General features: G+C 46.3%; 1 protein-coding gene across 1 annotated transcript; it reads right to left on the bottom strand.

Annotated features, from left to right (window-relative positions):
- Positions 1-1,103: 1,103 nt before the first annotated feature.
- LOC145341263 (carboxypeptidase B-like) lies at positions 1,104-27,858 on the bottom strand. Its single transcript, XM_080186189.1, has 11 exons — positions 27,845-27,858; positions 25,267-25,342; positions 24,389-24,513; positions 22,872-22,974; positions 17,766-17,867; positions 17,113-17,217; positions 16,914-17,024; positions 11,816-11,906; positions 8,434-8,633; positions 2,747-2,831; positions 1,104-1,409 (listed from the first exon to the last, which is right to left on the bottom strand). The coding sequence occupies exons 1-11, from the start codon at positions 27,856-27,858 to the stop codon at positions 1,222-1,224; spliced, it is 1,200 nt and encodes a 399-aa protein (XP_080042315.1). The 3' UTR covers positions 1,104-1,221.

The raw sequence follows: 27,858 nt of genomic DNA, 5'->3' as shown, positions 1-27,858 counted from the left end.
GGTTGATAAGGCAGACAGAGGGGATACTAATCAATTAGACACCTTTATACAGTTTAAGTTATTTATTATTGTCACAAGTGGGCTTACATTAACACTGCAATGAAAACACTGTGAAAATTCCCTAATCGCCACACTGGCACCTGATTGGTAAGAACATAAGAAATAGGAGCAGGAGTAGGCCATCTAGCCCTTCAAGCCTGCCCCGCCATTCAATAAGATCATGGCTGATCTGAAGTGGATCAGTTCCACTTTCCTGCTTTCTCCCCATAACCCTTAATTCCCTTGTCTATCACTGAGGGAAATTTAGCATGGCCAATGCACCTAACCAGCACATCTTTCTGACTATAGGAGGAAACCAGAGCACCTGGGGAAAACCCACGCAGACATGGGAAGAAAGTGCAGACTGTGCACAGACAGTGATCCAAGCTGGAATTGAACCCGGGTCCCTGTTGTTATGAGGCAGCACATCTAACCACTGCGCCACTGTTCAGGGAATGATGAGAGAGTGGAAAAGGAACTCTGGTGGATGATTATCCTCACATAACCTGTAGCCATTGGGAGCACTTTTCTCCATCATATCACCCCCATGCCTATATGATTTATTAATGGAAAGAACGAAAGAGAAAGGCATAGACAGAGCAGAGGAGAACAGAGATGTTTCTATTCAAAGTCCAAAGATGTGCAGGTTAGGTTGATTGGCCATGCTAAGAAATTGCCCCTTGGTGTCCAGGGATGTGTAGGTTAGAGGGATTAGTGGGTATAATGTGTAGGGATATGGAGGTAAGACCTGGGTGGAATTGTGTTCGGTGCAAACTCGATGGGCTGAAGAGCCTCTTTCTGCACTGTAGAGTTCTACGTTCTAAGTCTATGTTCTAACAGAGAGAAGAAGCAGAAAGAGGAAATGCAAATTTGATTCAAATTCAAATTCAAATTGAAAAAAGCCATCAAACCAGAATGCTGAAAGAATTTTGATCTATCTTTCTCCGTCTATGGACAGAGGAGAGAAAGAAAGACAAAAGGATGAGGGGAGATAGAAAGAGATGAAGAGGCAGATGAATGAGAGACCACATTATCTGATATACAGCATCTTGGGAGATTGACCAGTTATGTTGGTAATACCTTAACTCTCCACCCTCCATGCATACTGTAAATCCTAAACAATAAATTCCGTCTGCATACATTTCCTGGTAACCAACAAACGCTTTCTTTACAGCCTGTGGGTTAATACGGATGGTTAAGAACGTAGGTGGCAATGTAGTTAATGGCCAGCATGGTTTCTTCACATGTTGGCCTGATTTGGGACTCAGGCAACACAAAGCCGTATCTGCCGGTGTCTCGCAGTTCAAAGGTGAAGGAATACTTAATGCCCAGATCATAGGTCCAGTCATCTGAACTTCCAGCAGCCGGATCTAGGTATAATAACAAAGAATAGCATTTGAAAATTGGGAAACGCAACATTCAGTACTAATATATGGAAAGGCCTGGGTTTTCCAGTATGGTTTTAAGAAACTCTGATCTGTTATTCATCGAATGATTGTGAGGCAAAGCAAATTCTGACTTTAATCGTCACTTCTACTTAGCACAATCTGGGGTTGAAGTTATAAGCAGATCAGCCATAATGCTATTGAGTGGCAGAGCAGGCTCGAGGGGCCAAATGGCTCCCAGTTCATACGTTTCAGAAAAAAAAGGCATGGTTAACTTTCTCCTCCCGAAATCAGGGCTAGTGAGGTGGCACAGTGGTCAGCACTGCTGCCTCACAGCGCCAGGGACACGGGTTTGATTCCGGCCTCGGGTCACTGACTCTGCGGAGTCTGCATGGTCTCTCCGTGTCTGGGTGAGTTCCCTCCGGATGCTCCGGTTTCCTCCCACAGTCCAAAGACATGCAGGTTAGGTGGATTGGCCAGGCTCAATTGACCCCTTAGTGTCAGGAGATTAGCAGGATAAACATGTGGGGTTATGGGAATAGAGCCTGGTCGGATTGTGGTGGTATAGACTCAGTGGCACAGTGGTTAGCACTGCTACATGGGTTTGCTGCGGGTGCTCCAGTTTCCTACTCAGTACAAAGATGTGTGGATTGGCAGGGCTAAATTGACCCTAAATTGATTCTATGAATTTCCCAGAATTTGGAAGGTTGAGGGGTAATGTGAACACATTTTTAAAGATATTAATCTTTGGCTTTCCTCCGGGTACTCCAGTTTCCTCCCACAGTCCAAAGATGTGGGAGTTAGGTTGATTGGCCATGCTAAGAAATTGCCCCTTAGGGTCTAGGGAAGCGTAGGTTAGAGGGATTAGTGGGGATAATATATTGGGATATGGGGTCCTGGGGGGGATTGTGTTCGGTGCAGACTCGATGGGCTGAAGGGCCTCTTTCTGCACTGTAGGGTTCTATGAATCTAATGGGAACTGATAAACACAGACGGAAAGGAACCTTTTCTGATGGTTGGGGAACCTAAGACAAGCAGACAAAGCCTAAAAGTTAACGCCTGACTTTCTAGGAAATGGAGAAACATTTCTATGAACAAAGAGTGGTAGAAATTTATAATTCTCTTACACAGACAGCAATTGATACTGATCTAGTCATTACTTTTAAATCTGAGGCCGATAGATTTCAATTGACCAAAGGTGTATGGGGATATGGGACAAAGTTGGGTGAATGGGGTTACATCACGGGTCAGCCATGGTTGCACTGTATGATAGAATGGACTTCAAGAAGCCTCTTTCTGTTCCTATGTTCCACAATGCTTACATAGAATGATTGATGCAGGACCATATTCATATTTAGTTCCATGAAGACGACGCAAGGCTTCAACTGCATTGCGAGCCAGGGCAGCCTGAAAGAGAATCACAGGACAACGATGGAATTATTAGTAAAGTAGGATACGGAAAGTCTTGTTGCATTTCAATTCTCCGTCGCCAATACGGGGGTAAGTTGTGACATAGGAATAGACAGCTCAATCCTCCAATCCCTTTTCATTTGACTCGATCAACCCAAATCATTCTGTGTCTTTCTTTCTCATGTGTTTATCCAGCTTTCCCCTCACATACATCTTCGCTGTTTACCTCCCGTGGCAGCGGGTACCGCCTTCTACCCGCTCCTGGGGGAAAGAACTTTCTACTCAATTCCCTATCGGGTTAATTAATGACGATTTAATGTTTATAGCTCTGAGTTTTACTTTTTGTTATTGAATCCCGAGATTCAATATGTTGAGATGTCATGGGGAGGTGGGTGTTGGTGGGGGAGGGTGTGGTGGTTATGTGGGGAGGGAGTTCACGCCAAAGCCTAACCTCTCCTGATGACAGTATTGGAGGAGATGTTCAAAATAGCACACAATCCCCAAGGAAAGATGTGGGTGCTGTTAAATATTCCCTTGCAGTTAGACGTCTGATTGCTCTGACACCATCATTATGAGGTGCTTCATAGACCCCTACAGTGCAGAAAGAGGCCCTTCGGCCCATCGAGTCTGCACCGAACACAATCCCACCCAGGCCCTACCCCCATATCCCTACATATTATACCCACTAATCCCTCTTACCTATGCATCCCGGGACACTAAGGGGAAATTTCGTAGCATGGCCTAACCCGCACATCTTTGGACTGTGGGAGGAAACTGGGGTACCTAGAGGAAACCCACGCAGATATGAGGGGAATGTACAAACTCCACACAGACAGTGACCCGAGCCGGGAATCAAACCCAGGACCCTGGAGCTGTGAAGCAGCAGTGCTAACCACTGTGCTACCGTGTCCTCAGCCTCTCACTTTACTCCTTATACATCTAAGGCTGTGTGGCCAAATTCCGCTCCCACGCGATTTCCAAGTTTGCTGATGACACCACCATAGTGGGTCAAATCAAATCTCAAACAATGATGAGACGGAGTACAGGAAAGAGAATCTGGTGAATTGGTGTGACAACAATAATCTCTCCCTCAATGCCAACAAAACAAAGGAGATTGTCATTGACTTCAGGAAGCGTAGTGGGGGACATGACCCTGTCTACATCAATGGGGACAAAGGAGAAATAGTCGAGAACTTCAAGGTTTTGGGTGTCCAGATCACCAACAACCTGTCCTGGTCTCCCCCCACACCCCCCCCCCCCCATGCCAACCTTATAGTTAAGAAAGCCCACCAATGCATCTATTTTCTCAGAAGACTAAAGAAATTTGGCATGTTGGCGACAACTCGCACCAACGTTTACAGATGCACCATAGGAAGTGTTCTTCCTGGTTGTATCACAGGTGGGATTTCCACAGCTGAGTGGGAGAATGTTCCCCCCCTCGAGAGCTACCAGCCAGTGTGATTGGTCATGGGCACCGCTGGGCCTACGAGGAACAGAAGATGCACACCAGGGCCTGGTAAATCAGGTTTGTGTAGGCTTGGTGGGATTGGGCTGCCCTGAAGGGGAAACAAGGATATTTGGAGGAGTGTGGTGGAATTCAAAGGCCAGGTGGGAAGAACCAAAGTTGAGGGGGGGGGCAAGGTGGTGAGGAGTGGGAGGGGGGTGTAAAATCTTGCGGGGAGGGCTGTCCCTGACGTGCACAGGCCAACTCCAATGAACAATGTGTCGTATGTCTACCTACCTTTCCCCAACTAGGGCTCAAAGAATAAAGTGCTCGCTCCTGACTGCCTGCCCACACCGACTGTAGTACGGTATCTGGTAACAAGCTCAACTGACTATTGATTGTTCATTTAATAATGGGGGACAGTTGGCCGATTTTGGCACCCGACCACCTTTCATCATCATCGTGGGGGCACAGCTCGAGAGTGGATGGGAAAATGGTGGGCTGGCACTTCTTGTGTTGTACGTGACTAAAAATACACCTAGTGGGGCTGCTATAAAATCAAACCCTTCGGGATAAAACCTGGAGAGGGATAAATCATTTAAAAAAATTTGTTCTTCCACAGGATGTTGGCATTTCGGGCTAGACCAGCATTTGTTGCCCAACCCACATGGAAACTAGAAGCAGGAAGAGGCCATTCGGCCCTTCAAGCTTGCTCCGCTGCTCATTGTGATCATCGAATTCAATACCCTGACCTCCGCCCTTCCCCCCGCACATATCCCTTCGTCCCTTTAGCCCCAAGAATGAATTTCTTTCTGAAATCAAATGACGTTCTGGCCTTGAGAAGGAAGCAACTTCTTGAGCCGCTGAAATCCACGTGGTGTAGGTACATCCACAGTGCTGTTAGGGAGGCCACCATCATCCCGTTTCACAGATCCTCACTAGTTATGTGATGGAGACAGTGCAAGGTGTAAAAATCATTCATGGTAAGGAGCTGAAAATTACACTTTTTATTTAATTTTGAAGATAAAAAAAGATACTTCCTGACTGGGAAAGGGCTGGAAGATTTAGTGCCACGGTTATCGATCGAACCAGCTCCATGCCTTCCCCACCTTGTTTCATTTCTGTTTGTTTCCTGGCTGCCCTATTTTGATTGGAAGCTCCCCCTCTATTGGGTCCTGTGAGTGCTAATACACGGCGCTGATGCTATATTTCAGCGTAAGTTGCAGTCACGGGCAACATCCAAATTCACCCACATTCCAACAATTTATTTCAACCAAATTGCGCTTGTTAACACCAGAGGGATGATGTGGAGATGCCGGCGTTGGACTGGGGTAAACACAGTAAGAAGCCTGACAACACCAGGCTTAAGTCCAACCAATTTATTTGATAGTAAACTCACAAGTGAGTCCAACTCGCGGCTGGACTTGAACCTGGTGTTGTCAGAGATCTCACTGTGTTTACCCCAGTCCAAACGCCGGCATCTCCACATCATCAGCACCAGAGGGAGCCAGGCAGCCAAGTGCTGAGCTGGACGGGAGCGGGAGATGTCGGTCTTGTGATGTTAATGCGACGAGAGAGAGAGGGGAAGGTGCGAAAGCAAAATGTCCGATTCACCACGTGTGGCCTTGACAACCTCGCTGGGAATGTCCCCTGCTTTAAGGTTAGAATCCCTACAGTGCAGAAGAAGGCCATTCGACCCATCGAGCCTGTACCGACTCTCCAACGGAGCATGTTCCTCAGGCCCTATGCCTGTAGCCCCACATATTTACCGTGCTAATCCCCCTGGCAGAGTGTTTTCCTCAGAGCAGAGAAGGCCAAGGGGGGGACCTGATTGAAAATTATGAGGGGCAGAGATAGGGTTGACAGGAAAAATCTTTTCCCCTGAGTGGAGGGGTCGACAATCAGGGGGCAGGGATTTAAGATAAGGGGCAGAAAATTTAGATGGGAATTTGAGGAGAAATCTTTTCACCCAGAAGGTGTTGAGAATCTGGAACTCACTGCCTGAAAGGGTGTTAGAGGCGGGAACACTCACAACATTTAAGAAGCATTTAGATACTTACCGAAATGCCGCAGTGTACAAGGCTATGGACCAAATGCTGGAAAATGGAATGGTAATAGGAAGGTGCCTGATGGCCGGTGCAAACATGAACATAGAACATAGAACATAGAACATTACAGCGCAGAACAGGCCCTTCGGCCCACGATGTTGCGCCGACCAGTTAAAAAAAAAACAACAACAATGACCCACTAACCTAAACCAATCCCTTTTCGTCCATAAACCTGTCCACAGACCTCTTAAACGCCCCCAAACTAGGCGCATTTACAACTGCAGCAGGCAGGGCATTCCAATCCCTCACCACCCTCTGGGTAAAGAACCTACCCCTGACATCTGTCCTATAACTACCCCCCCTTAGTTTAAAGCCATGCCCCCTCGTGCTAGATATTTCCATCAGAGGAAAAAGGCTATCACTATCCACCCTATCTAAACCTCTAATCATCTTATATGTTTCAATAAGATCCCCTCTTAGCCGCCTTCTTTCCAGCGAAAACAACCCCAAATCCCTCAGCCTCTCCTCATAGGATCTCCCCTCCATACCAGGCAACATCCTGGTAAACCTCCTCTGCACCCTCTCCAAAGCCTCCACATCCTTCCTGTAATGTGGGGACCAGAACTGCACACAATACTCCAAGTGTGGCCGCACCAGAGTTGTGTACAGTTGCAACATAACGCTATGACTCCTAAATTCAATCCCCCTACCAATAAACGCCAAGACACTGTATGCCTTCTTAACAACCTTATCTACTTGAGGCTGAAGGGCCTCTTTCTGCACTGTAAAATTCGATGGGTAGAATGTCCACGTGGACCGTGTAAAGGGCCATAAACCTCAGGCAGGAATATCTGGTCTTGGGTGAGCTAGGCTGGAAAATCTCGCCCTATGACTTCATGTTGAAGTCTGTATGATCATCCCTGGGTGCTCGCACCTTCTGTTAAAGAGAATTGCACAGTGTTGTGCATATTGTTGAAGTGACAGCACGTTGAAATCATAAAATCCCTACGGTGTAGAAGGAGGCCATTCAGCCCACCGTGCCTACACTGAAAGCAATCCCACCCAGGCCCTATCCTTGTAATCCCACCTATTTACCCCGCTAATCCCTCTAACCTACGCATCCCAGGAACACTAAGGGGCAATTTAGCATGGCCAACGCACCTAACCTGCACATCTTTGGACTGTGGGAGGAATGATGTGGAGGTGCCGGCCTTGGACTGGGGTAAACACAGTAAAAAGTCTGACAACACCAGGTTTAAGTCCAATCGATTGGACTTAAGCCTGGTGTTGTCAGACTTTTTACTGTGGGAGGAAACCAGAGCACCCAGAGGAAACCCATGCAGACACGGGGGGAATGTGCAAACTCCACACAGATGATGACCCGAGTTGGGAATCGAACCCTGGAGCTGTGAGGCAGCAGTGTTAACCACTGTGCCACCATGATGCCCGTGCCACAGATTGCTTTGAATCTGATGAGAATGATCACAAAGCAAGGTCACTGACTCCTCCACCACAGACTCTGATTCCCACTCCCACATCCATCAATGACGTTCACTTTCCCAGCCTGCGACACCTCCAGTAACACATTGGACCTCCTGGAGGTGTTACAGCTCATAGATGGCAGGTTATATCCGCCACTCTGTCATCTTTTTGGGATGGTGATATCTGAGCCTCTGAATTACTGGACCATTTGTCAACATCTCCCCCTTTTAACCTATAAACCTATAGAACTATAGGATCCCTACAGTGCTGCAGGAGACCATTCAGCCCATCAAGTCCACACCAATTCTCTGAAACAGCATCGAACCCAGTCCCTCCCCCCTGCCCTATTCCCACAAACCTGCACATTTAGCATGTCTAATTCACCTAATCTGCCCAACTTTCGGAGAGGGAACCGAAGCACCCGGAGGAAACCCACGCGGACACGGGGAGAATGTGCAAACTCCACACAGACAGTGACCCAAAGCTGGAATCGAACCCGGGTCCCTGGCGCGTGGGGGGGCAGCAGTGCTAACCTGCTGTGTGCCATTGGGCCAACGATTACAAAAATAATCTCCCTCATGACTGAAAGGTGAATGAATTTAATTCATTAATAAGTGTCACATACCAGCTCTTTGTCGTTGGATGTCAATGAGTATGTGTAAGAGTACGGGAAGAGACACATCTGAGAGTATGAGTGGATTGTGAGATAAGCCTTGATGCCTTTGTATTTACGGATGAAGTTTGCAACAGCCTTGACTTCCTTCTCCGATTCAGCGTGTGATCCACAGTAATTTTCAGCACACGGGTTCCTTGAAGCCCCAATGGCTGTGTGTAAAACAGGCAAGAGTTTGAATCCATATAGCATCGTTCACAAACGCAGGGCGTTCAAGGTACTTACAGCGAATGAGGAACTTGTGAACTGTACGTACTGTCGCAAGGTAGGAAACGCAGCAGCCAGTGGGAGCTCCCACAAAAATAAGTGAGCAAATCATCTGTTTTAGGCATCAGCCAAGGGTTATAAGGAGGCGTGGACTGGGGAGTATCCCACTCCCCACCACCCCATCCCCGAACAATCCCTCCCCCCTCTCCACCGCCATGGGATATGATTCTCATCTCCACTCTCCTGCCTCCTCCCCGTACCAAGGGACTTGGGAATCCTGGTTCAGGACTCTCTTATGGTTAACATGCAGGTTCAGTCAGCAATTAGGAAGGCAAATTCAATGTTAGCATTCATGTTGAGAGGGCAAGAATACAAGAGCAGGGATGTATAAGGCTCTGGTCAGTCCCCATTTGGAGTATTGTGAGCAGTTTTGTGCCCCTTATCCAAGGAAGGATATACTGGCCTTGGAAAGAGTCCAGTGCAGGTTCACAAGGATCATCCAGGAATGAAGGGTTTGCCATGAGGAGTGGTTGAGGACTCTGGGTCTATGCTCAATAGAGTTTAGAGGGATGAGAGGGGAATCTAATTGAAATTTACAGAATACCGAGAGGCCTAGGTAGAGAGGACGCGGCCAGCCAGTGATGCCCATGTCCCACAAATGAATAAAAAAAATACTCTGCTGGGAAACACGAGCTGGGAAACGCTGACAGAGGGACTAGAAGATTCCCACCGGCGTGACGAGCTGGAATATCACGCCCATAGAGTCATATAGCACAGAAAGAGGCCCTTCGGCCCATCGTGTCTGCGCCGGCCATCAACCAGCTGCCCATTCCCATCCCATTTCCCAGCACTCGGTCCGTAGCCTTGTACGCTCTGGTGTTTCAAGAGCTCATCTAAACATTTTAGTCAATGTTGTGAGGGTTCTCTTCCCTCCCACCCTTTCAGGCAGTGAGCCCCAGATTCCCACCACCCTCTGGGTGAAGAAGTTTTGCCTCAAATCCCCTCTAAACCTCCTGCCCCTTACGTTAAATCTCTAGCCCCCAGTTATTGACCCCTCTACTCAGGGGAAAAGATTTTTCCCACCTACCTAATGAGTGTCCCTCAGTTTTTTACACCTCAATCAGGTCCCCCCCGTCGGCCTTCTCTGCTCTGAGGAAAACACTCTGCCAGGGGGGTTAACACGGTAAATATGTGGGGCTACGGGGATTGGGCCTGAGGAAGATGCTCCGTTGGAGAGTCGGTGCAGGCTCGATGGGTCGAATGCACAGTAGGGATCCTAACCTTAGAGCAGGGGACATCCCAGCGAGGTTATCAAGGCCACACGTGGTGAATCGGACATTTTGCTTTTGCATCTTTCCCTTTCTCGTCGCATTAACATCACAAAACCGACATCTCCCGCTTCCGTCCAGCTCAGCACATGGCTCTCTGGCTCCCTCTGGTGCTGATGATGTGGAGATGCCGGCGTTTGGACTGGGGTAAACACAGTAAGGAGTCTCACAACACCAGGTTCAAGTCCAACAGGTTTATTTGATAGTAAACGCCACTAGCTTTCGGAACACGCTGTTCCTTCGTCAGGTGAGTGGTCTCTGGTGTTAACAAGCACAATTTAGTTGAAATAAATTATTGGAATGTGGGTAAATTTGTAAGCTGACCGTAACTGCAACTTAAGCTGAAATATAGCATCAGCGCCGTGTATTAGCACTCACAGGACCCAAAGAGGGGAAGCTTCCAATCGAAATAGGGCAGCCAAGAAACTGAAACAAGGTCAGGAACCTGGATCTGGTTTGACCCACGGTCGTGGCACTAAATCTTTCAACACCTTCCCCATTGCCTTAAATAACACCATTCAGGAGTGAAATTAGGAAGTACATCCACACTCTAAGGTTTGAAACAACTGGCAGCTAATGTTAGGACAATTCCTACATCTTCAATCAGAGATGGGGAGATATTTGATAAGCAGGAGTATTAACGGGAAGTGAGGAGAATCCATTATTATTAGAAGGGTATTTGGCCTCTGACCTTCGGGTAAGCATTCTCCAAGGCGGCCTTCACGACACACGACAGCGCAGAGTCGCTGAGCAGAGACTGATAGCCAAGTTCCACACACATGAGGACGGTTTCAACCGGGATCTTGGGTTCATGTCACACTATCTGTAACCCTCACGACTTGCCTGGGCTTCCAAAATCTCACTAACTGTCCTGCCTGGAGACAATACACATCTCTTTAACCTGTGCTTAACGCTCTCTCCACTCACATTGTCTGTACCTTTGAGACTTGATTACCTGTAAAGTCTCGCATTCCAACCTTTATTTTGTAAATTGAGTTTGTGTCTTTATATGCCCTGTTTGTAACACATCTCCCACTCACCTGATGAAGGGCAGCGAGCTCTCTGAAGGCTAATGGTTTTTGCTACCAAATAAACCTGTTGGACTTTAACCTGGTGTTGTGAGACTTCTTAAAGTGAGGAGAAGGCAGGTTTATTATGAAAGATTACGTGGCACAGACTGGTGGACAGGCTTAGGAGGCCCCTCCACATTGGTTTCCTCCTTCAAGGCACTTTTTTAAAATTCATTTGTGGGACATGGGCGTCGCTGGCTGGCCAGCAAATATTGCCCATCATAGAATCTCTACAGTGGACGTTCGGCCCATCAATTCTGCACCAACCACAATCCCACTTAGGCCCTATCTCCATAACCCTATGCATTTACCCCAGCAATATAGCACGGCCAATCCACCTAACCTGCACATTTTGCCCACACCTTGTTGCCCGAGGGCAGTTGAGAGTCAACCACATTGCTGTGACTCTGGAGTCACATGTAAGCCAGACTGGGTCAGGACAGCAGATTTCCTTCCCCAAAGGAAGGGACGTTAGTGAACCAGATGGATTTTTCCTACAATCGACAATGGTTTCACGGCCATCAGTAGATTCTTAACTCCAGATAATTTGTATTGAATTCAAATCCTACCATCTGCCGAGGCGGGATTCGAACCCGGGGGCTCCAGCACGTTGGCGGAGTTTCTGGATTAATAGTCCAGCGATAATACCACTAGGCCATTGCCTCCCATGATTCAAAGAGATTTGATAGAAATGTTCATTGTGTTGTTTGTTAAAATAGAAATACTTACAACACCATTTGGCGTCAAAGTTTCGGTTTGGGTCTGTGCCTATACAATGTGTGCCAGGATTCCTGGAACGTGTTTTCCTCCAAAATCGATCCTGTGGGCAGACGCAGCAAAGCAATAAATGTGTAAGATCCCTCCTATCATCCTATCAGATGAACAACTCCTTACATAGCCAAATAATAAAAGGTTCATTCAGAGAAATCATAGATTCCCGACAGTGCAGAAGGAGGCCATTCGGCCCATTGAGTCTATACTGACTCTCCAACAGAGCATCTTTCTCATGCCCATACCCCCTCCCTTTAACCCCAGACACTTACCCCGCAATGGGGCAAGTTATAACAGCCAATCATCTAACCTGCGCATAGAACATAGAACATAGAACACTACAGCACAAACAGGCCCTTCGGCCCATGAGTTGCGCCGATCACATCAACACCTACCAACCTACAGACCTATCTATAACCCTCAATCTCATTAAACCCCATATACTCATCCAGAAGTCTTTTAAAAGATCCCAGCGAGTTCGCCTCCACCACCACTGACGGCAGCCGATTCCATTCACTCACCACCCTCTGAGTGAAAAACTTACCCCTAACATCACTTCTGAACTTCCCTCCTTGCACCTTAAATCTGTGTCCTCTCGTAGCGACCATTTCAACCCGGGGAAATAGCCTCTGAGAGTCCACCCTATCTATTCCTCTCATCATTTTGTAAACTTCTATCAGGTCGCCTCTCAACCTTCGTCTCTCCAGGGAAAAGAGTCCCAGCTCCCTCAACCTAACTTCATAAGGCATGCCTCCCAGTCCAGGCACCATCCTTGTAAATCTCCTCTGTACCCTCTCAATAGCTTCTACATCTTTCCTATAGTGAGGCGACCAGAACTGCGCACAATACTCTAAATGAGGCCTGACAAGGGTCTTATAAAGTTGCAGCATTACCTCCCGACTCCTAAACTCAATCCCTCGATTAGTGAAGGCCAGTACACTATACGCCTTCTTGACCACCTCCTCCACCTGCGAGGCCGATTTAAGAGTCCTGTGGACCCGGACCCCTAGATCCTTCTGCTCTTCAACACTACTCAGACTTCTGCCCTTGATAGTGTACTCGTTCATCCCGTTGGTTCTGCCAAAATGGACGACTACACATTTATCCGCGTTGAAGTCCATCTGCCACTTCTCCGCCCAGTCCTGCATCCTATCTATGTCCTGCTGCAACTTTTGCCATCCTTCCAGACCATCCACAACACCACCGACCTTAGTGTCATCAGCGAACTTACTTACCCATCCCTCCACTTCCTCATCCAGGTCATTTATGAAAATGACAAACAACAAGGGTCCCAAACAGATCCTTGAGGCACTCCGCTGGTGACTGACCTCCATTCAGAAAAAGTCCCATCCACAACCACTCTCTGCCTTCTGCAGGCAAGCCAGTTCTTGATCCACAAGGCCAAAGGCCCTTGGATCCCATGCCCTCTCACCTTCTCAAGAAGTCTTGCATGGGGGACCTTATCAAACGCCTTGCTGAAGTCCATGTACACTACGTCCACGGCACTTCCTTCGTCAAAGTGTTCAGTCACATTATCGAAGAACTCAACTAGGCTTGTAAGGCACGACCTGCCCTTGACAAATCCATGCTGACTATTCCTGATCATGTCAAACCTCTCCAAATGTTCGTAAATCTTGTCCCTCAGAAGCCTCTTCATCAGCTTACCAACTACTGAGGTCAGACTCACCGGTCGGTAATTTCCCGGACTATCTCTGTTCCCTTTCTTGAAAATAGGAACTACATCCGCAATCCTCCAATCCTCCGGAACCTCTCCCATCTCCATTGACGATGCAAAGATCATCGCCAGGGGCTCTGCAATCTCTTCCCTCTCCTCCCACAGTATCCTGGGGTACATCCCATCTGGTCCAGGCGACTTATCTACCTTGATAGAATTCAAAAGTTCCAACACATCCTCCTCCTTAATATTCACGTACTCAATCTTTTCCATCTGCTGCAAATCCATAACAAAATCTCCCAGATCAGCTTCCACTGTGATCAGCATCTTTGGAGTGTGGAAGGAAAGTGGGGCACCCGGGAGAAACCCACTGCAGGCACTGTGCAAACTCCCAGTGTCCCAAGTCCAGAATTGAACCCCCAGGTCCCTGGTGCTGTGAGATAGCAGTGCTAACCTCTGTGTCACTGTGCCGCCCAAAATTCGATTGATGCCTGGGATGGGGGTGACCTTATTGAAACATGCGACACCTCGAGGGGATTTGACAGGGTGGATGCTGTAAGGATGTTTCTTCCTTGTGGGAGAAACTGGAACATGGGCACAAGTTTAAAAATAAGGCAGCAGCCATTTAAGATGGAGATAATTCGACACTTTCTCTTCAGAGGGTTATGAGTCCCTGGAACTCTTCCCCAGAAAGTAGTGCAGGCATGGTCATTGAATGTTTGTAGGGCAGAGATAGGTAGATTTTGGACTAACAAGAGAGTCAACAGGTTTCAGCAATAGGCAGGAATGTAGAGTTGAAGAAATAATCAGATCAGCCATGATCTTACTAAATAGTGAAGCAGGTTTAAAGGGATTGAATGGCGTATCCCTCTTCCTAATTCATATTTTCATATGTTCATACAGACCTGTTTTACACATTTATTAGAGATTTTTGAGAATGTACTACAAAGAACAAAGAATAAAACAGCCAGGGAAGCAGGCCCTTCGGCCCAACGAGCCCACGCCGCCATTTTAACACCACCAGTCCCCCCCCTCCAGCCATGACCCTTATCTATTGTTTCATGGCCATCCACATTGAGGGAAACTAATTTAGGGACAATTTATTACTGCCAATCAGCCTACTAGCACATCTTTGGGGTGTGGGAGGAAACCAGAGCACCCGGAGAAAACCCACGCAAGCACGGGGAGAATGCGCAAACTCCCACAGACACTGGCCCAAATCCACATGTCTGCACAGCAAACAGTGATAGTCACTGAGCTGTCGTCTTGCCCAGCATCTAGTAATCTAGATAAATGGGAACCAGTAAATGTAGTATACCCGGATTTCAAAAAGGCATTCAATAAAGCACCCCATCAAGCGTTAAGAGACAAGTTAAGGGCTTACAGAGTTGGGGTAATATTTTAGCATGGATAGAGGATTGAGCTGAGGCTGACATATCCAAAAAATTCCTACAGTTCAAAAGGGAGCATTCGGTCCATTGAGCCTGCACTGACACTCAGACCCTATTGCTATAACCCCACATATTTACCCTGCTAATCCCCCTGACACTAAGGGACAGTTTATCATGGCCAATCCACTTAACCTGCACTTCTTTGGACTTTGGGAGAAAACTAGAGCAGATACGGGGAAAAATTGCAAACACCAGTGACCCAAACCAGGAATCAAACCCAGGTCTCTAGTGCTGTAAGGCAGCAGTGCCATAGGCCATTACTCTTTTCTCAAGCAGTTTTACCTGGACTAATGCATCCTCTGACGTTATGTTGATCATTTACATAATGTTCCATCTATCCCTGATCTTCAATGATGCCCAGATCCAACTTAATTCTTCTTGAAACAATTTTAATCTGGCTGCACAAAACTTAGCCCATGCTTCTCCCATTCTCTCTGACTCAACTCATAACCAAATCAGTTCAGGGACTTTGACTCTAAAAGTCTAAGGATTCTGTTCTGTGTAAAGCAAGACACACTGGTTGGAATTTTCCAGCCACTGGTGTTACTGCAAATGAGGATGGGGAATTTGGCGCTCAGCCAAATCTTCATTCACTACAGCAGGACCAGAGAACCCTGCCGGTGTGATCAGTCTGAGAAACTGGTCCACTGTCCCAATTCCTAGAGATGAGATCATTGCCTAACCGCAGTGAACGTATCGCCCTTGCAAGGGTTTTTTAAAAAAAAAATTCTTTCACCGGACGTGGGCTTCACAGGTTAGGCCAGTATTTATTGCCCGTCTGTAATTGCCCCTTGAGAAGATGGTGGTGAGCTGCCTTCTTGAACCTGCTGCAGTCCATGTGGTGTATGTATACCTACTGTGCTGTTAGGGATGGGGTTCCAGGATTTTAATCCAGCAGCAGCAAAGGAACTGCAACATATATCCAAATCAGAGTGGCTTGAAGGTGATGGCATTCACATGCATCTGCTGCCCTTGTCTTTCTAAGTGGTAGATGTTCGAGGTGCTGTCAGAGGAACCTTGGTGATCTGTTGCCATGCATTTTGTAAACACTGCACACTGTTGCTATTCACTAGAGGTCGATGGTGTTTGGAGTGAATATTTAAGGTGATGGTTGGATGAGAATCAAGTGGACTGCTTTATCCCGAATGGTGCTGAGTTTCTTGAGTGTTGTTGGAGGCCAAGTGGAGGATATTCCATTATACTCCTGACCTGTACCTTGTAGATGGTAGACATGCGGGTCAGGAGGTGAGTTACTCACTGCTGAATTTCTGGCGTTCTTTCTGGAGCACAAGTCTTCAGTACTATTGCCGGAATATTATCAGGGCCCAAAGCCTTTGCAGCATCCAGTGCCTTTAGCCATTTCCTGAAATCATGTGGAGTGAATCAAATTGGCATGAAGACTGACATTTGTAGTGCTGGGGAGCTGTGCCTTGATACATTCTGTGTGAGCAAAGATGTAGGCCAAACAAAACCACCTGTACTCCAGTTCCATTGATTTACTCAAATAAAGGCTTAGGGCCCATTTATAGACAGGACATCTGGCAGCTCCTAGTCTACTGAGGGGAGGAAAGATTTCTCCACCAGGGAGGGAGTGAACCTTTAGAATCTACCTACCCTGGAAGGCAGTGGATGCTGAGTTGTTCAGGTCAAAGCTGAGGTAGAATGATTTTTGGACACTAAGAGAATTAAGGGATATGTGGATAGGGAAGGAAAGTGGAGTTGATGTCAATGATTGACCATGATCCTCTTGAGGGACCACATGACCGTTCCTGGTGCTATTTCGAAGGCTCTTATGTAACCTGGCTTCTGTAGCAAAACTCTTTCAGATTGAGTTTTTGTTTTCCACCATTGACTTCATTTTTCCTCAATCTTTTACCCCTAACGACTGTCTTCTGAATTACTCTGGGTCATCCACAGATGTGACACTTACCTCAGTCCAGCTATAGGCGTAGCCATCCACATTGATAACAGGGACAACCAGGAAATACAGTTTATCAAGGAGCGTGGTCATAGTTGAATTAGATCCATAGTTTCTTGTGGCCTGTGGAAGCAGAAGTTTATTGCATGGGCATGTTTCTCGACTGCTATCGGAAAGTGTTGTAAATAAATCCCACGAGTGTTTTGCTAACCTCTCTCACAAACCACTGGCAAAATGCTGGAGAGATCCACTCCCTGGCATGGATTCCACAGTCCAAGAAGATGGTAGGTTTCACCGAACCCGTTCTCCTGCCAACCTGTAACAAGAGATTGGCACACGTACTATCATCCCATCAGGCTGCTTTATTGGTCCAAACACACAATCTATCATTATTTTGCAAAACACAAGTCTTTTGACATGTTTGAAGTTTCTTTATTAGTGTCACAAGTAGACTTACATTAACATTGCAATAAAGTTACTGTGAAAATCGCCTAGTCTTCACATTAGTGCCTGTTTGGGTACACTGAGGGAGAATTTAGCGTGGCTAATGCACTTAACCAGCATGTCTTTTGGGCTATGAGAGGAGAGAGAGCACCTGGAGGAAACCCACACAGACATGGGAAGAATGTGCAGACTCTGCGCAGACAATGACCCAAGCCAGGAATCAAACCCAGGTCCCTGGCACTGTGAGGCAGCAGTGCTAACCACTGTGCCGTCTTAAGAGAATGGTTTTGATCCGTCGACCTCTGGCTTATGGGCCCAGCACGTTTCCACTGCGCCACCCCTACTGCGCGTCACAGCAGGGTGAAGTGCAGACATCAGAAACCATCACAACAATAACAAATCTGGTAGAAGTCGCCTTACCCGGAGGAGATAGATGCGTCGACCTTCATAGCTCCGTCCAATTTTAAAGCGGGAAATTAGTGTCGGGTTTTCAGCGGTGATCTTGACAATCCAGCGATTAATCTGCAATAGAAAAATTGTTTGTGAGCACATCTGGAACATCACAATACCTCCACGGACTGCAACGGTTCAAGAAGACAGCTTAGCATCACCTTCTCAGGGGCAATTAGCGAGGGGCAATAAATGTTGGCCTAGACAGCGATGCCCATGTCCCATGAATAAACTTAAAAAAAACCGATAGCTTTTATTACTTTTTTAAGAATATTTTTCAAATTGAATACAATTTTCAAAATCCTATATAAATTTACAGTATGAAAATATCTATGGAGGCTGCGGTGCTTGAATCTAGAGGCCTGAGGAAAGACAAGCAGAGGGGATTAGTTGCCTGTCCCGGCTCTCCAAGTCGCTTAAGTTCCATGAGCGACATCTTCTTCAGGCTAATGGCCTCACTAGCTGTGGCGTCTGGATAAGGAGAGCGAATGGGAAGGATATCCGGAATAGCCCAATCGCAGACCATCGGACTCGGGGTTTGGGAGTGGTGGTGGGGGAAGATTTTTCTGCTTTTGTTTTGCTTTCACGGAATGATCTTTGAAATGAACATTAAAACGGAACATAGCTTCAGCTGGTATTTACAAGGGGCCACTGAAAAATCTTGCAAGGGAAAGACTTGGCACCTTATCTCATTGACCCACTCAACAATTACTAAATACATACAGGATTCCTTCAATGATACTTGACCACTAATAAATGTCTGCTTTCACCAACTTTCTGGAACCCCTAAAATCCAATCCCCATGAATTCTGCAGTGGGACTAATATCTGCATAGTTTGGATACAGGCCACCTCAGTATTACATTAGTACGCATTGTGCCAATTTTACATCAGAACAATCCTAGCCCAGGAATTCTTCCGGCTGTGATGGTTTATCAACACTTGAATATATATTTGTGTTCTGTCCTGTGTTTGCCAGCAGAATTGTAAACACATTCCAAAATTTGCACCATAACCTCCAAGCAAAGAAAACCTTCAAGGTCACATTGTGACACAGCGTGCTGCCAAGAAAACATATCCGGGAAATCCAAGAAATTGGAATCAGAGAGCTCTACAGTGCAGAAGGAGGCCCTTCAGCCCATCAAGTCTGCACCAATCACAATCCCACCCAGGCCCTGCTCCCATATATTATCCCCACTAATCCCTCTAACCTACGCATCCCTGGACACTAAGGGGCAATTTCTTAGTGTGGCCCATCAACCTAACCGACGCATCTTTGGACTGTGGGAAGAAACTGGAGTACTTGGAGGGAACCCACGCAGACACGAGGAGAATGTGCAAATTCCACACAGACAGTGACCTGAGCCAGGAATCGAACCCAGGACCCCAGAGCTGTGAAGAAGCAGTGCTAACCACTGTGCTACCGTGCCGGCCAGAAAAAACAGAATATTTTTTGTTGTCCATGTTCTGTTCATATATTTTCAACTAAGGGAAACAACGAGTATTATAATTAAGGCCAGGGATTGAGTGACCGTGTGAATCTATCGTGTTTACCTGAAATGTTAATGAGCCGAGTAACACAGCAAATTGATGTTTATCTGAAGCAACTTAGTAACAATGGGTACAGAACATGGATAGTTTTTCAAAGTTTAAGTTTATTTATTAGTATCATAAGTAGGCTTATATTAACACTGCAATGAAGTTACTGTGAAAACCCCCTAGTCGCCACAATCTGGTACACTAAGGAAGAATTTAGCACAGCCAATGCACTTAACCAGCACATCTTTCGGACTGTGGGAGGAAATCAGAGCACGTGGAGGAAACTCGCGTAGACAATAACCCGAGCCAGGAATCGAACCCAGGTCCCTGTCACTGTGAGGCAGCAGTGCTAACCACTGCGTCATTGTGCCACCCCCTGTTGTCAAGGGTTCAAAGGATAAGGTAAGGTGGATAAAGGGAGTCAACTTTTCTTTTAAACTCTAAAAGGTGAAATAAAGAGAAGGAAAGTAAATGTTATGAAAGTGCATTGCTAAAGAAACGAGGTAAGATAAGAGAGAAATTAAAGGGAAAACCGTATATAAGGAAGATCCTCTTGGGGAGAGTGATCATTGTATGGTGGAGTTTCTGGTGCAGATGGAAGAGGAGAAAGTGGGTTCCTGGACACGCGTCCTTTGTTTGAACAGAGGGGAGTACGGTAGGATGAGAGAAGAATTGGCGAATGTGGACTGGGGGAGCGCGTTGGAAGGTAGGTCTGCTGAGGAGCAGTGGAGGATCTTTAAGGAGATCTTTCTTGGTGCTCAGCAGAAATTTATTCCGATGGTCAAAAAGGACCGTTGGAGGAGAGGTAATAAGCCGTGGATAACGAAGGAGGTGAAGGAAAGTGTTAAAGTAAAAGCGGAGGCGTTTAGAGTAGCTAAGAGTAGTGGGCAAGAAGAGGATTGGGAGAGGTTTAAATGTCAACAGAGATTGACAAAGAAGTTGATAAAGAAGGGTAGGAGAGACTATGAAGCTGGGCTAGCGCTTAATATAAAAAAGGATAGCAAGAGTTTTTATAAATATATAAAAAGGTAGAGGCTGGCTAGGGTGAACGTTGGTCCCTTAGAGGATGTGGTAGGGGATGGGGATATGGCTGAGGTCTTGAATAACTTTTTTGTTTCGGTCTTCACGGAGGAGGACGTGAATAATTTGCCGGATGTTAGAGATGGAAAGGTGGTAGGACTGGAGGGTCTCGATGGCATTACTGTTACTAGGGAGGCATTGCTCGACAGACTGGAGGGGCTGATTGTGGACAAGTCCCCAGGACCGGATGGAATGCATCCGAGGGTCCTGAAAGAAATGGTGGAGGTGATAGTGGATGCCTTGGTGGTTATTTTCCAGACGTCGCTGGATTCCGGGGAAGTGCCGGAAGATTGGAAAACGGCTAATGTTACGCTGTTGTTTAAGAAGGGTGCCAGGCAAAAGGTGGGGAATTATAGGCCTGTTAGTTTAACGTCTGTTGTAGGTAAAATGTTAGAATCCGTCATCAAGGAGGAAATAGCGAGGCATCTTGAGGGGAACTGCTTGATAGAGCAGACGCAGCACGGTTTCGTTAAAGGGAAGTCGTGTCTGACAAATTCACTGGAGTTCTATGAGGATGTGTCTAGGGCGGTGGATAGAGGAGAGCCAGTGGATGTGGTCTTTCTTGATTTTCAGAAGGCGTTTGACAAGGTACCTCACAAGAGGTTATTGCAGAAGGTCAGGGGGCATGGAGTTGGTGGTAGGGTGTTAGCGTGGATAGAGGACTGGTTGTCAAATAGGAGGCAGAGAGTGGGGGTCAATGGTTGCTATTTGGATTGGCGGATGGTGACTAGTGGAGTGCCCCAGGGGTCGGTGCTGGGGCCTCAGCTTTTTACCATTTATATAGATGATCTGGAGGAGGGAACCGAGTGTAGGGTGTTGAAATTTGCTGATGACACCAAAATTGGTGGAAAGGCAAATTGTGCGGAGGGTGGGGAGAGTATACAGAAGGATCTAGATAGGCTGGGCAAATGGGCCAGGAAATGGCAAATGGAATTTAATGTTGGCAAGTGCGAGGTGGTCCACTTTGGTAGGAATAATGGTAGGAAGGATTATTACTTACGTGGAGAAAAACTGCAGCAGGCGACGGTGCAGAGGGACCTCGGGGTCCTTGTGCATGAGTCGCAAAAACCCAGCTTGCAGGTGCAGCAGGTGGTCAGGAAGGCGAATGGGATGCTGGCCTTCATCGCGAGGGGGATTGAATATAAAAGTAGGGAGGTCTTGCTGCGGCTGTATAGGGCATTGGTGAGGCCGCAGCTGGAGTACTGTGTGCAGTTTTGGGCGGCGTACTTACGCAAGGATATTTTGGCCTTGGAGGGAGTGCAGAGGAGGTTTACTAGGCTGATGCCGGAGTTGAGGGGGTTGAGCTATGAGGAGAGGCTGAATAAATTAGGCTTGTACTCGTTAGAGTTTAGAAGAATGAGGGGGGATCTCATTGAGACGTATAAGATGATGAATGGGATGGATAGGATAGAGGTGGAGAGACTCTTCCCGCTCAGAACGGACAGTAGGACTAGGGGGCACAGCCTCAAGATAAAGGGGGGGCGGTTTAGAACAGAATTGAGGAGGAACTTCTTCACTCAAAGGGTGGTGAATCTCTGGAATTCTCTGCCCGTTGATGTGGTGGAGGCTACCTCGCTAAATATTTTTAAGACGCGGGTTGATGGGTTTTTGATAAGAGAGGGGATTAAGGGTTATGGGGAGAGGGCGGGAATGTGGAACTGAGCCACGACAGATCAGCCATGATCTTATTGAATGGCGGGGCAGGCTCGAAGGGCTAGTTGGCCTACTCCTGCTCCTATTTCTTATGTTCTTATGTTCTTATGAAATACTGGAACCTATGGGGAAAGTTGCTTTACACCTCAGCCAACAGTATGAATAGCTGTATACCTCCCAACAAGCTGTGTGAAGGAAATCTGATTTGAGAAACAAACTGCTGGTTAATTTCAGAATCAAACCCAAGAGACATGAAGGCCTTGTGTGGTAACATTTACTGGATTTATATCGATCTCAAAATCTATAAGGTTTTGATTTGATTTAGTATTTTCAGATGTATTGGAACACAGTGAAAAGTATTATTTCTTGCGCGCTATACAGATGAAACACACCATTCATAGAGTACATAGGCAAAAAGGAAAGGATAAGATGTTGTCACACTAATTGGGAAGAGTTAGCTCTGATGGAAGTTAAGTCAAGATTGTTTAGAACTGTTTAAAGTAGTGATGCTGTGTAAAGCCACTGTTTTATCAAAATGTAATTCTATTTCTTTTCTATTTCTCAATAAACATTTGCTTTGTTAAAATCATCAAAAGGAGTTGGGGATTTCAAGTCTCTCCTCACACTATACAAATTGCAAACACCGTTGAGGGTAGTTGTTTCCTTCTGGGATTTTGAACAACTCGGGATTTACCGTTAGCCGTGCCTTTAACCAGAGGAACTCTTACATGCCGAGCATCAAATTATACACCTTCAGAATGATCTTACATTTCTGTTTAATTTTGTGACACAATCATGTTTTTACCTCCTCCAACCGATGATATTTTTCATAGTTGTAGCCTGTTGAACTGATTTTTTTTCGGTCAAACTGTTTCTCCACCAGGGTCTGCACGTTCTCAACTAATATGCTGTGCAAAGTAAGATTAATGTGAACATGGTCATTCTGGGTGGTTAAGACAAAGAGGGCAGATCTCTCACAATTCACCCAAAGATTACACCCAGCGCCCAGCGCCATCTATTGGGCTGTTTGGGAAAACATTGCATTGCAAGCCAGCTACGCTCACAAAATGAGTGATAGCCACGGATCAAAATGTTTCTGTTCATTGCTCCTGTTTGCAATCCTTCGAGTAAACTCTTAAAATTGAGCAATATTTTCTTTTGGTATTAAGATCCGCACGTGGAAAGCTATTTTCTCCTGAGTTTACTAAGCAGCTGACTATTGCACACCAACGTAACCACTAGGTGATAGTCTATCGCTTTTCAAAGTCATTTGCAGATATTTAAAATTCACTTACTCACAGATGGATACCAGGATGCTGACTGGGTCGTGATGGTTTGAGTTATAAAGAGACGCTGGATAGACTGGGATTTTTTTTCTCGTAGGAGGCTTAGGGGTGACCTTATAGTGGTATATAAAATAATGAAGGGCATAGATCAGCTAGACAGTCAATGTCTTTTCCCAAAGGTAGGGGAGTCTAAAACTAGAGGGCATAGGTTTAAGGTGAGGGGGGAAAGATACTAAAGGGTCCAGAGGGGCAAATTTTCCTCACAGAGGGTGGTGAGTGTCTGCAACAAGCTGCCAGAGTTAAAATTTTGTCTTTTAAAAAGCATTTAGACAGTTACATGAGTACAATGGATATAGAGGAATATGGGCCAAATTTGGGCAATTGGGAGTAGATTAATTGTTAAAAAAAGGGATGACATGGACAAGTTGGGCTAAAGGGCCTGTTTCCATGCTGTAAACCTCTATGTGGATGAGACACACCTTTAAAAATGCTTATTTTTTGTGACAAACTGGTTTTCAGCTGCTTTGATGAAACGACAGTGGGTTCCCCCACCTGAATACATCAAAATATGTTTAAAGGCAAATGTAAAATAAGAAATTAGGTTCTGATACACGTAGTTCATAAGATATAGGAACAAAATTAGGCCATGCAGCCCATCGAGTCCACTCCGCCATTCGATCACGGCTGATATACTACTCAAACCCATTTTTCTCCCTTCTCCCCATAACCCTTCAACCCATTACCAATTAAAAAATCTGTCTAACTCCTCCTTAAATTTATTCATTGACCCAGCATCCATCCACTGCACTTTGGGGTAGTGAATTCCACAGATTTCATTGGGTTACAAGTAAATTTGGTAATGTGCAAATTAGTTTGAAAGGAAGGTGAGCAAAAAAATAATATTTGAGGTGACTGGGGCTGATTGGCGTCCAATTTGTGCGGAGTCATCGTATACACCCAAGGCAGGAACTTCACCCTCTCACCCTTCCCCTCAGGTTTCTGATTGGTAAAAGTCAATACAAGGTCTGAAACTAACTGATATTTCAATTCAATCTTCTCCAGTCCAGCCCGTATGTACGAGGCCCAGAAAGCATCGACCCTGAAATCCACACTCCTGTTTGTGGTCACCAACTCGGCCGAATCCGGCTGCCAAAAATCAACCTGCGCACACGTCAATGAGACAATTAATGGCTTCATCAAATGCAATTAAAAGATTTTCATAGAATCTCTACAGTCTGCACCAACCACAATTCCGCAACCAACCCCCCCACCCCCCCCAGGTCCTATCCCCTTAATCCCATGTATTTACCCTACTATTCCCCCTGCACTGTGAGTGCTGCTTGGCTAATTGAGAGTGCTTTTGGATTTGGGTGGAAACGGGGAGCTCAAGTGGTCATTTATAAGGAGCTAACTAGTCATTAAACTTGCTTTCGGGATTCGCGAAATTAGTTCTTTAAATGGGAAGTTAAAAGCTGCTCTTTAGTTCATGCATTCCTGAAACAGGTGTCAGCTCTCTGTGACACTTTGGGGTAATTTATCATGGCCAATCAACCTAAGCCACACATCTTTGGAAAGTTTATTTATTAGTGTCACAAGTAGGTTTACGTTAACAGTAGCAATGAAGTTACTGTGAAAATCCCCTAGTCACCACACTCCAGTGCCTTTTTCAGTACACTGAAGGAGAATTTAGCATGGCTAATGCACTTACCCAGCACGTCTTTCAAACTCTTGGAGGAAAGCGGAGGCCCAGAGGAAACCCACGCAGACATGGGGAGAACGTGCAAACTCTACACAGACAGTGAGCCAAGCAGGAATCAAACCCAGGTTCCTGGTGCTGTAAGGCAGCAGTGCTAACCACTGTGTCACCTCAAAATTAAATAGCAGTGAGTGCGAATTAGCAACATGAGATCATACCTTCACGGAACTGGCCATGTTCCTTATAAACTGCAGGTGCTGTTCATTTTCCGGCCACAGGCGCAAAACTTTCTCGCTGTCAACAAAAACTATATATCACTTTTAGAAGGTGCACACCTCCCTCACTCCCACGGCACACTGAAAACAACAACTTGCATTTATATAGCAGATATGCTGCCTCACAGCACCAGGGTCCCAGGTTTGATTCCGGCCTCGGTTCACTGTCATTGTGGCATTTACATGTTCTCCCCGTGACTGCATGGGTGCTCCAGTTTCCCCCTACACTCCAAGGGTGTGCCGGTTAGATGGACTGGCCATGCTAAATTGCCCCTTAGTGTCCCACGATGTAGAGGTTAGGGCGGATAAGTGGGATAAATGCATGGGGTTAGAAGGTGAGGGAGGAGGGTGGTAGGCCTGGGTTTGATATTTCATTGCATAGTCAATGCAGACTTGATGGGCTGAATGGCCTCCCCCCGCACTGTCGGGATTCTAGGATTCTGTAATATGACCGAGTAAGTTCTCCAGGTGCTTCACAGGAGCAAGCGGAGAAAAATTTACACATCGTAAGGATGCATTAAAACTGGCGATCAAAAATTTGATTAAAAAAGTATTTTTTAATGCTACCTTTAGGAGAGGAGGGAGGTTGAAAGGCTCAGGGTTTAAAGTTGATTTATCAATGTCACAAGTCAGCTCACATTAATGCTACAACAAAGTTACTGTGAAAATCCCCCAGTTGTCACACTGCGCGCCTGTTGGGGTATGCTGAGTGCAAATTTAGCATGGTCAATGCACCTAACCAGCACAAGGGAAACTGAAGCACCCAGAGGAAACCCACACAGACACGGGGAGATTGTGCAGCCTCCACAGGGACAGTGACCCAAGGCTGGGAATCGAATCCAGGTCTCTGGCACTGTGAGGCAGCAGTGTTAATCACTGTGCCACCGCGCTGCCTTAGGGCTGAAACAGCAGAAGGCATGGCCATGAACAAGGGAAATGTGGAATGCCGATAAGTCAAGAATTGAAAGAGATATCACTGGGTTGTAAGCTGAAGGAGGTTGCAGAGATAGGAATGGCTAGGGCTATGGGCAATAATTTAATGAATTCAGGGACATTCCTTACCCAGCATACTTATAACCAGGCGCTCCAAATGAAACCGCGGCGACAAAACCTAGAAACAAAAGTGCCTTCATTGTTCTCCTATAGTGGATGAGACACTCGAGCAGGTCAGCCCTGTTTCTATCCTTCGTGGTATCTGCAGCAAATACACAAGTACAGAGTGACATGCCTAGAATTTGTCTCCTCATGTCTTTGGCAACTTGCTTTCCGAAATGGGTGTTTCTGAAATGGAACTTCCCTGCAGTTGATCATCTGAACTCTGACATTCTTGTCAATCCACACAGTGAACATCCTATACCTCAACAGCCTATTATCACATTTCTCAGGAAAAATACTTTTCACATGCATCACCAGCCTGGAGCTTCTTGCTCTAAGGGATCATGCACGACTACAGAAAGTTTTGCAAAAGAATGTTAATTTGCTGCCGATTAGTGACAAACAAGCCTTGTGTTTTGGACATGCATCCAGGACTCACTTCACTTTTGTAGCAATTGTTTAGCTCTTCAGTCTGATGTCCAACCAAACCTCAGGGAAAGGGGAATGTTCCGTCTTACCACCTTTGTACTTCCCCTTCATCTAACCCCCCCATCTCCGGTATCAACCTGGTGAACCTTCTCCGTACTCCCTCCAAGGCCAATGCATCCTTACACAAATAAGGGGACCAAAATTGCACACAGTACTCTAGTTGTGGTCTCACCAGTGCCCTGTACAGTTACAGCAAGACCTCCCTGCTTTTATATTCTATCCCCCTAGCGATAAAGGCCAACGTTCCATTTGCACTGTTTCCTCCGTGCGCACCAGTTTCTTTCCACAGTCCAAAGATGTGTGGGTTGGGTTGATTGGGCATGCTAAAAAATTGCCCTTAGCATCCTGAAATGCGTAGCTTAGAGGGATTAGTGGGTAAATATGTCGGGATATGGGGGTAGGATCTGAATGGGATTGAGGTAGGTGCAGACTCGATGGACTGAATGGCCTCTTTCTGTACTGTAGGGTTTCTATGATTTAAGCAAAAATAAATGAGGTGAGAGCGATTGGCCTTGAAATTGAGACAGTTTTTGACTGAGGATGGTGTCAAGGGAGCCCCAATAAAATTGAAGTCATTGGGAGTCAGGGAAATAAACATTATACTAATTGGCGTCATACCTAGCACAAACAAAGATGGCTGTCGTTGTTAGATGCCAACCCCATTGCAGCAGGAGTAGCTCAGGGGTAGTGTCCAAGGTCCAGCCAACTTCAGCTTCTTCATTCAGGTCATTCCATTGACCAGAAGGTTCATAATTAAAAAGCTGAACAGTGACAGGAATGCACAGTGGGTGGAATTTTCCCCATCGTGCCTTCCACAGGAATCATGGTGGGTAGGACAAAAAAATGTAACTGTCCAGGCAATGGTCCGTTGACCACGGATGGGGATTTCCAGCCTCGGTACGAACGTGGCTGAGAATTCCTGCCCTACGCCCATTACCTGTGCAATAACAT

Source organism: Carcharhinus amblyrhynchos, chromosome 3 (assembly GCF_965287045.1).
Source record: "Carcharhinus amblyrhynchos chromosome 3, sCarAmb.v2.hapA, whole genome shotgun sequence".
In the NCBI taxonomy this organism is placed as follows: domain Eukaryota; kingdom Metazoa; phylum Chordata; class Chondrichthyes; order Carcharhiniformes; family Carcharhinidae; genus Carcharhinus; species Carcharhinus amblyrhynchos.
Note: the sequence above shows the minus strand (reverse complement) of the source record. Positions and strands in the feature narration are given on the sequence as shown.